At 41.4% G+C, this 16,078-nt stretch overlaps 1 protein-coding gene across 2 annotated transcripts; it reads left to right on the plus strand.

Annotated features, from left to right (window-relative positions):
• Window positions 1–34: 34 nt before the first annotated feature.
• On the plus strand, window positions 35–15,058 carry hsf1 (heat shock transcription factor 1). 2 transcript variants are annotated; one of them, XM_018731972.2, is made up of 14 exons: window positions 35–539; window positions 3,155–3,263; window positions 3,461–3,597; window positions 4,979–5,103; window positions 9,510–9,585; window positions 9,782–9,843; window positions 10,020–10,116; window positions 10,544–10,674; window positions 11,016–11,228; window positions 12,120–12,197; window positions 12,862–12,967; window positions 13,182–13,241; window positions 13,578–13,641; window positions 13,924–15,058. In XM_018731972.2, exons 1-14 carry the CDS (start codon window positions 414–416, stop codon window positions 14,121–14,123), a joined length of 1,584 nt encoding a protein of 527 aa, XP_018587488.1. In that variant the 5' UTR covers window positions 35–413; the 3' UTR covers window positions 14,124–15,058. The 2 variants fall into 2 exon arrangements, with proteins under 2 accessions (XP_018587488.1, XP_018587489.1); XM_018731973.2 differs by lacking the exon at window positions 12,120–12,197.
• Window positions 15,059–16,078: the final 1,020 nt, after the last annotated feature.

Here is a 16,078-nt window from a genome sequence, read left to right on the forward strand (position 1 = left end):
TGCCGTTCAGCGCTCAGTGTCGAGTGACGTCACAATAATATGGCGGCCGCCACGCGCCCGTGGTGTTTCGCGTCTCTACGCACTTCGTAAGACGGTGGTTTTGATGGAAATTTCCACTGTTTACAGCTCGTCCATCCGAAGTCATTCAGTTGTTCCGCGTCAGGGAATTTTGTGAAGGCGAGAGGGAGTGTCACATCAGCACACGGGATTGAGAGATTGTCGCGGCGGCTTGAAGGCTAAGCAGCTACTAGCGGGTCGATAGGTTTGTTATTAGCCACCTTGGCTAACAGATGTCGGACTGTGTTTCGCTGCACTGATCCCCATCATCATCACGCACGGCGGCGGTCGGTCTCTGAGGCGATCGGGATTCGGGTGCGATTTTGCGCGAGTCATTCATTCCGTGTCGTGTGGACATGGAGTACCACGGCGGCGGGTCGGGAGTGGTGCTGGTCGGAGCCACCAACGTCCCCGCGTTTCTCACCAAACTGTGGACTTTAGTGGAGGATCCGGACACCGATTCGCTCATCTGCTGGAGCCCGGTGAGAGACAGCCTGACAGTGTCACAGAGACCTGTGTGTGTGTGTGTGTGACTGTGTGAGAGAGAGAGTGAGACCGCGTAAGTGTGTGCGTGCGATACCGAGGGTGAGATAGAAGATAGATAGATGTAAAAAACTTATTAACTCCGAAGGAGGTCTGAAGAGAGAACGTGAGAAGTGTGTCAGTGTGTGTTTGTATGTCCGCCCAGTGCGCACAAACAAAGTTGAGCTGTTACACAGTTAGTGTAACACACACACAGCCTCGTCGTGTCTCACAACTCCCTCTGACGGCCCACGCTGAGTGGGTGCCAGTCCCCCACAAGCCACACTTTCTTGTCCCGATGTCGGGTGAGAGTGTCAGAAATCCAGGCTTTTTCTTATTTTGGCCCTAAGTTACGCTCTTCAGGCCGAACCACTGAATGACGTGCTGAAACGTGCGCCGAGTGTCAGCTTCACTCTCTCTAGTGTTGCTCTCCTGTAGTTTGACTTTTCGAATATATTTTAACCCCTTTAATAATTTTTGCTTCACAGTTTCACTTTTGTCCACTGTGGCTTGCAGCGTTTTTATCCATCAACAGGCTATTCTTACTGGAGTTGCAGTTTGGTCAATGATTCCACTAAGCATGGATGGTTGAACCAACAAGCTGCAGGTGACAGCTCCCTCCCTGTCCTTAACTGACAGTGGTTTCCAAAGTGATTTACCCTGTTTCACCTATTTTCACAGCAGCGTGTTGTATTACTGTAAGTACCTTAGTCTGCGAGGTGCTACGGCAGCAGCGAGGAGTGGGACTTTAGCCCACAACCCTCAGGTGGGAAGTCTGTGTCTTTAACCGCTGCATCCTACGCTATTTCATAAATGATTAGCTGGCATTAGATAAAAAATACTGCAAAACAACAACAGATTTTTCTTTTAATTTGCTCCTTTCTGTATGGAGTAACTCTACATGTAGTAAACAATGGCACCACTTGTAAAATAATTTTTCAGTGTCAGAATAAATTTTTTTTTAAAACCATTTGTTGCATACAGTTGTGTCTAGATTTATTATTATCCTTACTTGTTTAGCCAATCATGCATTTGTTGAAGGCAAAACACAAGTTTAGTTTGTATTTTGCTGGCTACTCATACTATTAATGCAAAGCAGAAGACTTACCCTTAAGCTGAATAATAAATACATGTCTTGACATATTCACAAGTTAGTTTCTAGTCAGATCTCTGTTGTTATAATAAAGAAGGTTGTAAGACTTTTTTTTTTATAAATGTTGAGCTTCAATCAAATTGCAGCTGCTTTAAAATAAGTGAAAATAAAAAAAATATTTCCACAGGCACTTGTTCGGTCCGGATCGTTGACTAATTGATCTCCTGAACGCATGCGCAATTCATCATCTTGTTATTAATCAGGGAGACTTATAAACCAAAACTGAACCAAATTGTAAACACCGTGGAAGTGAGTTGACTTAAGGAGCCCAACGATGCTATTTTGTTTCGGTGCATTGTACTTACACCGACCTGCTGGGAATGTACATGCAGGTTACGTTTGCTGCAGTTAAATAAAATGGGAAATGTTTGTCTTCCAGAATTTGTAATTTGACTGCTCGTATCAGGAGGATCCGGTATAATATGCTGTGTGCAATGTTTTAGCAATTTATAATGTAAGGCATTCTTACTGTATTGGTTCAAGTTGGGGGGGAGTTCAAATACAGTATTTTCACACTGCAAGGTGACAGCCCTAATTCCTACACTACCCAGTTCCTACAGTTATATACGAATGTGGACAAGTGTCGTCCCCCCCCAAAATCCTTAAGAATAAATTCATTTCTTTGCATAAAATAAAGCTTACTGAATATGTATATTTGCTTCTCGGCTGTTCGCTACCTTGTGGGAGCCCTGCTTTCAAGCTGTATTAGCAACTAGCACTGAAGTGCACCTCCTATACTCTGATTAAATGGACCACTAACGTCCTTGCCATTATCTACAGGCTTTGGAATGCAAACTGTGCCTTCCCAACAGCCGTTCGCTTATATGCACTTCCACAGTTACTGTGTATAACTGACATCAGAATTTTTCCTTGTGTGTGAGACTGTGGTTTAGGTCTAAAAAATGTGTGAGGTGAGATTTTAGACACATTTGTGATTGTGGCATGAACAGTGAAGACCATAATTGTTGACAGTTTTTAAAAAAGAAATATATATATCTCCAGATGTGCAAACTGAGATTTTTTTTTTCCTAAAACTGTTTCCACTAACCTGTAGCTGCTAACTCTCATTGTGACATCCTTTGTGGTCTTTTACTCCTACCTTCAGCAAGGAGTCAATTTAAATTAATTGAGCAGATAGGCTTTTTGCTCTAAATGGCAAAAATAAAATTTAAGTGATTCAAATCTCATGTGAGAAACACAACAATGTTGTTTTGTTTAATTAAGTCTGAGGTTAGTACATTTCTGACAAGATGGTTAAAATGACTTACTATAAAATGAGGTAGGGTTGGAAATTGAAAGAGATCCTGTGTACAACCTCAGGAGGAGTGTAGGTGACTGCTCTCTTAAAAATCTAGCTTATTGCATAAATGTACATTTTTTTAAAATGTTTTTCCTTGCTGTATTTTTTCCCTTTATCTGTAGAGCGGCAACAGCTTCCATGTGTTTGACCAGGGCAGATTCTCCAAGGAGGTCCTTCCTAAGTACTTCAAGCACAATAACATGGCTAGCTTTGTGCGTCAGCTTAATATGTGTGAGTGTCCATCAAAGAGATGTCGTTACATGTGATCTATCTCAGATTTTCAGTTTTGGTTGGTTCTTACCAAAATGCTAAATGTATGTCTGTGTTAGAGCACAGTCTGAAATGAATAATTAATGCGGTTAAATATTAGTCATGCCTTTTGATGGTTCGTAAGCAGGTTAGAATACTGATTGCGTGTTCTCGAACAGACGGCTTCCGCAAAGTGATCCACATCGAGCAAGGCGGACTGGTGAAGCCAGAGAAGGATGATACAGAGTTCCAGCATCCATACTTCATCAGGGGTCAAGAGCATTTACTGGAGAACATCAAACGGAAGGTCACCAGTGTGAGTAAAGCTTCTGGAACCAGCTTTCACTGGCCTGTGTTTAAACTACGCGGTTTGTTAACTGGCTGATGACTGGATCAACCAGAGGCCTTTTTGCACCATTTTGTAGATTGTGGAACAAAAATAATTAAGGTGCTCATGAGTTTAGAGAGAAAAAAGTGCCTGTGCATCATGTATGATCAATGGTACCTTTGATGATGTGTGCTAGTTGCCAGTTCCATCACACTGGTGGGAATGTTGGTGGGGAAAAATGATTCTTGAAAGAGGTTCACATTTGTTGATTCTATGCCAAACATTTGAACATACCATATTTGCTATTCATCTTAAAATTGAGTAGTTCTGCTGTTTTGCTGTTGCTGTTTTTGGCTCTAATTATGTGCTGAAATGAAGTTTTTCATGCCATTTTCATCATCCCCTTTTCCAGTGTAGGATCACGATGGTTGGAAAGGTATCCTGGAAGCATAGGGTTTGAGGCAGGGTACACCCTGAATGGGATGCCAGTCCATCAGTGGGCACACACATTCACACACTACTTCTTAAAGTCAACTCTAGACTCATAGCAAAGGAGCTGGATAGGGAGGGAGAAATGATTTAAACTTTTGACATTTTTACAGTGTAGTGAAGCAGAATAGTGTAATTCATGCTTAGCTCCTTTCTGTTCTTGTCTGTCTGAGACTTTATAAGATGGCTCATTGTAGGTCTTGCTAAGTGAATTTCTTGCCCTCTGGTTTTTTTTTTTTGTATGAGCTCAACTTTAAGAGTTGGGAAACTTGGGTTGCAGTATAAATTCCAGTAAATTACAGTCTGGAATGGTGGCATTTGCAAACTTTGACTGTCATGCCTATTATTCTTTTGGAACTGCACAAAAACCTGATATTTTATTCACATTACCTTCAGCAAATGGCTGAGACACATACATATTTTTTTCTTGGAGGTCATTGCTTATACTGGGGGAATAATGGAAGGTAACATACTGAATTTGCTTAGTTACGCTACACTAGGAAGGTCAAACAATGTGTTATTAGGCATGAAGTCACTCCAGCCCCCCCCCACATGTCTACTTTCAGTGCTGCCATTTAACCTCTTAAACCACAGAAGAATGAGATAATCTTGTTGCTCGTTGGCTGCCATCATTTGGGTGTTGGTGAATTGGAGACACCAGGTCAGGAAAGTGTAATACAACTGATGTTAGGTGCCCCTTCACCCACACTAGCTACTCTTGGTTTAGGCTTTTTGTCGTTGCTGCTTCTGCTCCTGGCCCACTGACCGGACCTGGCCAAAAGAAAGTACTGAATGCACAATGTCGCATTGTTTCCTAGGTCTGGCGAGAGCTGAGACAGACATACCGCAGCTTTAACCGTTTCATCCTGTGCTCCCTCAGGTTTCAAATATTAAACACGAGGACCTCAAGCTCAGCCAAGACGAGGTCTCCAAACTACTGAGTGATGTACAGTTTATGAGGGGAAAGCAGGAAACCATGGATTCCAAGATCATCGCAATGAAGCAGTAAGTCCAAGGCGGAGAATGTTGCGGTGACAACATGCGGTATCGACAGAAAATTATTTGTTTTTCCTTAGCTCTTTTTTGTATATCTGATCTTTCATGTCCCAATAGATTTTGCTGAGGAAGGTATTGGAAGCAAAAGAGCAGAATTGCAAAAGTCTTTTGAAGTGTTGCACGATGTCCTCTATTGACAGCCTGAATTTACTGTAGTTTTGAAAAAGTTTAGAACGGTCCAGAACCAGAATGTTCCCTCATTCCTTAGTTGTGTTTCAAAAATAGATGTAAGAAGAATGTGCACAGTTCTCTGGGGAACCCCTGTGTGTGCATGCATATTTGTGTGAGAGAGTGTGTTTCTGTGTTGCATTAAGGCTGTGTAAGCCAGTTTATTTAAAGTGCAGTGAAATTCTCACAACATGTCTGAAATGCACTTGGATCCACATCAGCAGACCAGTAGTAGGCGATGACACAATAGCTGACACTTTCCCCCAAGTGGCTTACAGTGTTAGGCTGCTGCTTAAAGTAATTTACCCATTTTTAAAGTTTGGTCATTTTTACTGGAGCAATTTGAGGGTAAGTACCTTGCTCAAGGGCACTACAGCATGAGGTAGGTGGGATTCAATCCTGTTACCTTCAGAGCCAAAGGGAGTACCTGTAGCCACTTGCTCTTTCATAAATTGTTCAAGAAATATGTATGTGTGTGTTCAGGTTTCTTGGGAATTATATGCACACAATCTGGACATTACCATTACATTTCTTTATTGATTAAAAATAGGAAGCCAAATATTTTAAAAGGGGAAAAAAAGAATTTTAAGCCATATAACACAATGTGGTGTTTGCCCGCTTTGTGTGCGTTAGGAAGGTTAATATGTGAATTGTGTAGTATTTTGAGTTCTCTCGTGTTTGTGTCTTCTCCAAGACTATGCAGCTGTGCCTCTTTTTACATGTCGTCTTCAATGTAAAATGGAGCGTTTCTTTCCTACATTTACAATGTGGCTGTACAGCTGCTCCTGGACTGTCAGCATGTGTGTCAGCCCCCGCTTCATTAGTGCAAGGTTCCCACCTCTTCCTCACCCCACACTGCTGAGGGCCCTTAGGAGCACTTTTTGGACGTCTGAACCAACCATCCCAGATGCCTTTGCTGTTGCAGGCAGGCAAGAAAAGACTTGCACTGGGCAGATGATCTCATTCTTGTGGAACAAACGTCTGCCACATGGAGATTTTTCTTTGTTTATTGGCTGGTCATGAAACTCATTCAGCTTAAGCTCAGCCTGATCACAGTGGAGCCTTGGTGTTCCAGTGATGGACGTGCAGCTTGCTTTAGATTATGGTTTACTTTTTTCTCCATCAGCTTTAGCTTACTTTATTCATGCTGCTTTCGGCTGTTTGTTACTGAGAGTGGGGAGTCAGGTTGAAGCCTAGTTGGACCCACCCATTCTCATGTGAATGTCTAGTTCTGAGCGTTGGTTTTGTTGAGTGATTTGATTTAATATGAGGGCACGATCGCTGATTTCAGACGAAATGGCAGTAAAAATGTCAGCAGGTTGAACAGTCACACATGTTTCATTGTGTCAGTGACAGCGGGAATGTAAGCTCCATGAGTAGGGGAGAGCGGGATCTTGTGGTTGGGCAGACGATGGCTGTCTTGCTTTGGAATCCACACCTGTCCCTATAAACCCACCCAGGCCCCCAGTCCTGTCTGCAGGGAGAAACCTGGCCAAGTGTCGGGTGTGAGGCCCTGTCCTGACACAGCATCCTTCACAAGGCTCCCTGTGCAGACTTTTTTTTAACACACAAAGGCACTTTCTCTTTTTTCGTTTTTTAATAAGGGTTAGGGGTCCACAAGATAAGGTTCATAAAAAAAGATAAAGGAGATTGTTCACTAATGAGGCACAGTTGGAACCTGTGGAGTCTCACTGAGTCATGCTCCAGACCTCCTTGGGCTTTTTTTAGTTACCCTCTGTCTTCTATCTGACTTGATATGTTGGAAAAATGAGGCTTTTGCATCTTTGTTAACTTTGTTTCCAGTTTACCACTAAGAAAGGCAAATAATATCATCACAATAAGACCTGCCATATAGTTTTACCGTGTCTACAAGTGCTGTCTGTGAATGTATTGATGTAATCAAAGGAAGTTTAGGTTTGCTACAGTAGTTATGACAAACAGCTTGAGTGAAGAGCCACGAAATGCATGTCCAAATGCAGTTTAATTGGAGATCTTGGGGCTAAGAGTGTGAAATCTTTTTTTTTTTTTTTTTCCCCCTAAACTTACTTTTAACATCTTGTATCTTTTTTGGTATTGTGTGAAATATTGTGTACAGGAGGAAAACGAAACAAGAAGCTTAGACATCAAATGGTAAAGGACTATATTTATAATGCGCAATACACTTTCTTCATTATGGATTTTCAGAGATACAGACCTTTAGTTCTCAAATTATGTTTTCTACAATTCCATTTTTTACAATTTGTTGTGGCCACATGTGTTTCCCTGTTCAGCCAAAAGGGGGTAGTAAAGCACACCCTGAAAGAATAGTGATGGTCTTTCCTTCAGGCTCTGTAGACGTGGAGAGAAAAGCGCACCCAAGGCAGGAACTGGTAGGAAGCTGATGAACATTATGTTTCTGGAGGTGTATTTTTCAGTAATTTTAAGACTTAATTTTACTGTAGCTGGAATTTTTATAAATTACAATATCAATAACAAGTCTTAAGTATTTATAGCTCAGTATTATGAAGATAAGGGGGCGCGGTAGCGCAGTGGGTTGGACCACAGTCCTGCTCTCCAGTGGGTCTGGGGTTCGAGTCCCGCTTGGGGTGCCTTGCGGCGGACCGGCGTCCCGTCCTGGGTGTGCCCCCTCCGGTAGGGTAGGCTCCGGTTCCCCGCGACCCCATCTGGGACAAGCGGTTCTGAAAGTGTGTGTGTGTGTGTGTGTGTGTGTGTGTGTGTGTGTGTATTATGAAGATTTCACTTACTGGCTTAGTGGTAAAAGTGATCTTAGAGTTATGAACAGGAAGAGTTTTGAACAGAATGTGTTTTAATCTGTGTGTTTGTAAGTTGAGGAGCATTGGTGTGTGTTCATTGTATTTTTCTCTTTCATGCATGTCTCGTGTGTGTGTGTGTGTGTGTGTGTGTGTGTGTGTGTGTGAGAGAGTGATTGATTATGTAATGGTGCCTACATAACAAGAATTAGATGATGTCCTATCTCAGCTCTGGTATAAGGTGTAGTTTTTTGTTCTCACAGTTCTGGCTCATAGTCGGTTGCTAACGTTTAGCAGCTGGACTGATTAGAGCTTCGATCCCGGCATCAGAGAGAGCTGTAAAACTGTAAACACTGTTCTTTTGTCACACTGGGCACAGATGGTACTGATTTGGAATCTGCCCTATTTCTATCCTGCGCATGCTGGGTGGTCACATTATAACTTTACTATCAGTCCGAACTTGAAATGAGAGGCAAGATTTTTGAGTCTTTGGGAATTTTTTTTTTTTTTTTGGGGACTGTGTGCTTAGATATTTTGTGGCTGTACCTGAGGATGAAATGTGACTGAAAAGACACATACACACTAATGCAAGTTAAAGAAGAAATAAAACCTTGTAGAATAAATGAGTAAATGGGTGTGTGGCTTTTTTGGCTAAAGGAGACAGATAAATGACACACAGAGCAGGCAGTCCTTAAAGATCCCAGCGGCCAGTTTTAAGAGGAGCAGGTGGAAGAGAAGACTTTACGAGCTACACCCAGAACCTGAATAAATACGGGTTGCTAAGATCTTTTGATGGCTATTAACTTGATAAAATAAACACTCAAGTGTCTCTCAGACCTTTTCTGACACTTATTTATTGTACTGTAAAATGTTGGACACATTTTATCATACTTGCTAGCATTTCTCAGTGCGGGAGAAGCTTTGAGGGTGCCTATCATGCCCTTTTCAGCAACACATCCGGAGGAGGCTTTTGTAATGTGCCCTTTAACATCTGATCTTAATTTGTGATGCATTTAATGTTAGCCCTGGATTCTGCTCCAGTGTGCACAGGTGGGTGTGCTGCTCGATGACTGAAAGATACAAGCAATAGATATTTAATGCTAATATACCTAAGTATCTAAAGTCTGCTGTGAGCTTCATGAATAAGTGATTCTTCTGAATCCAGTTTCCTACTGAATCCATAAACATGCACTTAATTGTATTCTGAAAGTGAGTAATTGAACCTTGTACCTATTCTGTATGTATCTACTCTTGAAATTTAGGATGGATTAAATAGTGGCATTAAATAAACTCTATACTGTGATTGATCCTAAGCAAAATAGCCATTGATCAAGAAGACAAATTATTTGACATGATCTTACTTGTTTTGTTCTGGAGGATAAATGTAAATAAAACAGTAGTTTTTAACATTTTTTTTTTCCCCCCCCCCTCAACTAGTGAAAATGAAGCTCTCTGGAGGGAGGTGGCCAGTCTTAGACAGAAACATGCTCAGCAACAGAAGGTCGTCAACAAGGTAAATGAATACCGACACTCCAGTCCATTACGCACATGGTACCGATACAGCTTTTACATTAAATGCAAATAAAATGTATACAGACGTAATAATTTCTGTGACACTGCTATTTTCCCTGCCTAAGGTCTTCAGTTGATAGATACTTTTTGGTATTTTGTAAACCCTCAAGGTTGGACTCTTTCTGTGTCTTTCATAGCTCATTCAGTTCCTGGTCACGCTGGTGCAGTCCAACAGAGTTCTGGGTATGAAGAGAAAAATGTAAGTCACTTTCCTTCATCAGTCACTGAGATCACTTTTGCTTCGCACAACTTCCCCATCCACAGCAGCCGTGGGGGCAGTAGGGCTGTCTTCTACAGTTTCTGATCTGGTCATGTGTCCTTGTGAACTGTGAGTTCTTTAGCTCATCTGTGTTCTTTCCTCTTGCTCTATGATAGTCCTTTGATGCTGAATGACAGCAGCTCTGCGCATTCATCACCCAAGTTCAGCCGCCAGTACTCTCTGGAGCACCTGCAGGGAACCTCGACCTTCTCGGTAAGCGCCTCATGGAATTGTCCCCTCGCTGGATTCCCAAACCGGCCCTCTGTGTTACCCGGCATCTGATCTTGTGTTTAGGTGTGCAGTGGAGTTACGTTTGAGCAATGAATGGAACAATGTAGAGATTGAAATGGTACGATGGTGTAAAACCCAGCAGGGTTAACGTCTAGAAAGTTGACATTTCTCTCAATTGCCAGAATATTTTTTCTCTTCGGCTATTGTATTTTATTTTGTAGCTTCCCTCAGGCATCTAGAAAAAGCAACTAATTGTATGTATATAGTAAAATGTTTTACTGAGGCTCAGGATACTAATGTTCCCTTCTGTTGCTTGAATTGGCTTGGCAGCTTTCAGGTTACAATGCTGTCTTTTAACCACTATAAAATCTGCTGCACGATATCAAAACGCATGTCCCCCCCCCCGTAGGCATCCTCCCCATACACAGGAGCAAAGGTGTACTCCGATGCCCCTGTGAAATCGGGTCCGATCATCTCTGACGTGACAGATTTGTCCCACTCTAGTCCTGCTGAGGTCACTGAGGAACAGACAGAGGAGAGGTTAGTGACAGTTATTTGCACCCACACATTATATTCTTTGACCTTTTTTTCCAACAACCCTCTCAGCTGAGCAGGACCCTTCACAAAGAAAGAACCTGTGACACTAAACAAGGTCCTGCGTGCTGAATGATCCCCTTTCTCATCTGTCTGTCTGTTTACCTGTTTATATGTTTGCTTTATGCGTGTATGTATGTACGTACATGAATGTTATATACGTGTATCTGTGTATGTTGTACTTCGTGTGCTGTTGCAGCAACCATAGTTAATTTCCCTCTGGGATTAGTAAAGTTCTGTTTCTTCATTCATTCATTCATTCATTCATTCATTCATTCATTCTCCAGTATGAGTCCGCCAGGAGTGCATATTAAGGAGGAGCCTAGGAGCCCTGCTCACAGCCCTGAGGTGGAGGAGGTGGTCGAGGACGTGGCCAGCACCCCTGCCGAAACCCCCCTGTCACCCACCACCTTCATCAACTCCATCCTGCAGGAGAACGAGTCAGCCCCTGCCAGGCCACAGACCGAGCAGAAGTGTCTGAGCATTGCCTGTCTGGACAAGTGAGTGAAATCACTCTTAAGCAGCTCTCCAATAAGCCTGTACATTCTGCAGGTCACCTAAGGTTTCCTGTAGTGGGACAGGAATGGATGCAACTCTGTGACCTACATCAGAGACCACGTAACTGACATCACAAGGACTCTTCCCATCACTGACGTTTAACTATCAAAATCGTGATATGGAACATGTGAATCTTCTTGCATGTAGTAGTTCCATTTGAGGCAGAACGGAAGTGCCCTCTAGTGTTCGTTCGGCAGCATTACATCACAGGGATTCTTGTCTCAGTGCACAACATTAGTGTAACAGTAGACGTATAGAATAAAACAATTTGCAACAATGTGGAACACAGATGGTTTGTAATCTATTTTGCGGCCCTGTGACTTACATTGTTGAGAAAGTAATTAAATACAAGAGTATTTGAACTACATTAAACTAGCGTTTTCTGCACAATTACGTTTTTTTAAAACTTCTAAAAATGACGTGATTGAGCAGCACGGCAACTAACGTTTAGCCTTTTTCGCCTTTCCTCCATTTTTTGTGCATTTAATTCAGAAATAATTGTGTACTGTGTAATGGGTTTCAGTAAATTGGATTAATGTTATTAAACGTTAAAGATTACTGTTCACCTGGGATTCATGACCATTTTTTGCTGAAACATTAATTAGTTTCACTCTGTGAAACAACTCTCCAAGTTGTGTTTCTAAGCAGGTTAGTTATAAAATCCTGCTTTGTTTTTTTCTTTTTTTTTTTTTTTTAGACTCCAAATATGAGCATGAACTCATCAGATCATGCAGTGGTTATGTTAGGTCTTGCCTCCTGTGCCTGGCTCTGCTGCTGGAACTCTGTTGAGGGTCCGTTAAGAATCTGTACTGCTCTGTTCTTCTGTTTTTCAGTTCCCCGCAGATGTCGGGGATCTCTTGCGTTTTCCCCAGCACTTCCTCATCCTCCCTTCCTCCCAGACCACACCCAGGGTTAGCATTTTATATTGCCGTACGGCCCCCAGGGCACTGGTACACAGCACCTAATAGCCACAGCAAGCTCACCATTTAATGCACTTTCAGAAGGACACGTGTTGTCCTGCCTCTTTGAAAACACACCGGAGGGCCACTGTTTGGCTGAAGAGTGTGTGATACGTGTGTGTGTGTGTGAGGCAGGTGACATGCCCTGCCCACACTGATCCTGGTCACGAAAGCCAGCTGTCTCCTGTACACATGGGGGACACTGTGGCCCAGTTTGGCCTGTGTAGGTGGGGCGTGTCATTGTTGTTGCATGGCAGCGAGTGCGTGACACTTATAGACAGCCAGGAGTAACTGTTGAGTGGAGAGAAAACATTACTATGTCGAGGCAAAATTAACATGGTACTGATGTGTTACATGTACTGGAGGTGTAGCTTATAGCTCGAACCCTATTCCTTTCTCAAGGACTGCTCATTTCATAGAGCTAATTGAGATTCAGTACGTCTCCTTCACAGCCTGTTCGTATCGGAGAACTGACTTTGGTGGATCTGTGCACGGATGAAGACGCTTCTTGTTTTTATTTATTTTTTTTCTTTTTTAATCAACTGATTTAAGTGAATTTATTTTGGACAAAATGACAGACTTCCTCTTTAAATGACAAACATGCTTTTAATTGTAGGAATGAGCTAACCGAACATTTGGACAACATTGATAATGGATTGGATAACCTTCAGACAATCCTGAATGGACAGTCCATCAATTTTGACCCATCACCTCTTTTTGACGTAAGTGCTGTTTTATGTATTTATTTTTTTAAGAAATCTTTTGCTGTTACCTGCACCGTTAGACCAAACTTGTCATACAGCTTTGAAATTTAATTGATTATGTTTTAATGCAAAACTTTCCGGAGCTTTTTTTTTTTTTTTTGGGATTATCAATCTTTACTTTCTGATCAGTGTATCTTGCAGTGTAAAAATAGAAAATTGTTGTCTTTTGCAGATATTCAGCCCACCGAACACAGAGTTCAGCTTGCCTGATTTGGACACAAGTCTTGCAAGCGTACGTACCTGGAAATGAGTGATATATGTCCAGCAGTCTTTAACCAAACATGGGCCTGCTGTGGCTCCTGTTGAGGGCAACAGATGGCATAGTAGCTAGACTTGAAGGTTGTAGGTTTGACTCTTGCCTCCTGCTGTAGGACCCTTGATCTAAGGTATTTGCCCTAAATTGCTTCAGTAAAAATTGCCCTGCTGCATAAATGGGCAAGTAATTGTAAGAAGCTTTTCTCCGAAGTATTTACAGTGTTAAGCATCAACTAAATGAATGAATGTAAGGATGTATACTGGTCCATTACTGTTCATGCATGAGCATCAGGTCTGACCTCTCCTTTTAAAGATTCAAGACTTGCTGGCTCAAGATCAGAAAGTGGCTGAAACGCATGAAAATCCTGCAGATGCTGGTAAGTGTTTAAATATAGTGCCTTGCACCCTGTGTTTTTGGCATAAACTCTGGATCGTCACGACCCTGTTTTGGATAAGCAGCAATGAAATAAGAATGGAGGGATAGGAAATTTCCTCTGGAAATGGGTCAGTTGACCCAATTCAGTTTGTATTATTTGCAGGCTCTTTAAGTGGGGTTCTCACTGTCTCATTTCTGTAGTGTGTATTTGTCTGGTCCATTAAATTACTTTAGGTGACTAGATAGCTGTGCTGAGAGAGTCTCTGTCCACTGTGCCCTGCAGGCAAGCAGCTAGTGCAGTATACAGCTCAGCCGGTGCTCCTGGCCGACCCAGTCAGCAGCGACGCAGTCGGAGAGGACCTGCCCATCTTACTGCAGCTGGAAGGGGACAGCTACTTTAGCGGGGACCCTGAGGACCCCACCAGCTCGCTTCTCACCGGCGACTACCAGCCCAGTGCCGACGAGGAAGCCTGTCTTCCTTAGGACCGCTGTTACTGCCCCATATGCCATGTACGCAGATAAACCGGGCTGCAGAAAATCTCTCTCAAAATTTGTTGCATTAGAGTTAATTTAATATGACTCAGGAGGAAGTGTCTGGTTGGTTTGTTCTGACTGTCACCAAGTTTGTTTGAGAGACATTTCACAGGATTTCCCCCCCCTTTTTGTTCTCCCCAGGTTGGGTTCATTAGCAGTTTCAGTTGTTGAGTAAAAGATAAAAGCAGGATTTTTTGTGCACTCTGTTTGCCCACTGGGCCTAAGGGAGAGTTTATTTAACATATATGCATTCATGTCAATCTTTGTGCTGTAAAAAGTTTATAAAGTAGAACATCTGCTCAGAGCTGGGGAAGTTTGATCATAAGGAATGCTGTGGAATGCTTCACTAGAAAACAGTTTCATACTGTTCTTAGTTTGCAGGAAAAAGTATGGAAATAAGAATAGACTATACTGCAATAGCCTCGTCAATTTTAATGGTATGATACAGATTCATAATTTCAACAGATTGCCGTTTCACTCAAACACACACTGTCATTCTCCTCATATTTGAATACAACTCTGGTTGGAAGCGTTGCATAATTAGTTGAATAATCGTTTATTTTAGATACTACATCCCAAATGAGGTGTTGGTTTAAAGAGTACTATTTTTATAAGCTAAACCATACACATGGTTTAACAAGAGTGTAAAATGTAAGCTATATGTTTCGAGTGACATTTTTTTTCTACTCGATTAGCCATCCTCCTGTTTAGGTGTGGTCTGCCAAGCTGCAGGAGATTCGATTGTACAAACAAGATGCTGTATGAATGAAAAGCACTGTATATGATTATTCTAAGTACCATACACTTATTTTTCCCTTTTTTAACGTAACAGAAGTCATCTTTGATTCTCTTCCTTACCCAATTTTTTTTTTTTTTTTTTTTTTTTTAAACAGGAGCCTTTATGTGTGATCAGCAAGGGTGTTTCACTCCACTTTCTTTCCAGTAGGTTAATTGATGGAAAAAAAAAAAAAAAAAAAATTTCCCCTCCACATCACAGCTGTTGTATTAATTTGTATCCCAGATTGTTTGTGCAGATTCTAAATGTCAGAAGGTTCCTTTTGATTTTCAACAGACTAAATATGCTTTCTGAAGTTTTTATTGTTTTTCTCCCTTGGCATTTGTGTGATTATTTGTGTGTGTTCATGCTCACGTGTGTTTGCGTGCACGCATAAGAGGGTTATATTGTGTACTGAAGCAATTCTGATACTTTTAACTTTCCAGTAACAGAATTAATCATATCGACGAACGTCACTCTGTGAAAACACCCGTATAAGTATATTTTATTAAGCATGTGGACGACAATTTGTTTGATACCTTTCAAGTTAACATGGTTGTATTAAAGTAGCTGAAATATAACCTTTAGCATAAATACACAAGACTGTGTGACTCATGCTTTTCAAATCCAGTTTGTATATTTACATTGTGTTTATATTGTATGTATTTGATTTTTTCATAAATATTTGTTTAATATACATAAGTATTTCCGTTCAGAGTTTTATTTTTGTAATTCACTGTTTGAACTTAGCTTGTTTTGTCCATTTGAGTAGTACCGTTCCTTTAAACAGTCATTTCGTTGCCTTCAAGTATTTTTTTTTCCTGAAAAGTTTAAACTCCATTGGTGTGTAGAAGGTACCAGTAATTATTGGTATTATAATTGTAATGGAGTTTATAATTCATTGTGGAAATATACATAAATATATTTCCACAATTAATTATGATATAATTAATTATATATAAAAAAGCCAGCTCCAACATGGCATGAAGATAAGTGCTTTGCAATAAGTAGGTTGAAAAGACAACAAAGCTTTATCTATTTCAGAAGATCACATTATTCATGCCTCTTTGGCTATCAAAAATAGGAGAAAATGTATAGAAATACTGCATGAAAGAATGAGTAGTTCATT

Source organism: Scleropages formosus, chromosome 23 (assembly GCF_900964775.1).
Source record: "Scleropages formosus chromosome 23, fSclFor1.1, whole genome shotgun sequence".
Lineage (NCBI taxonomy): Eukaryota > Metazoa > Chordata > Actinopteri > Osteoglossiformes > Osteoglossidae > Scleropages > Scleropages formosus.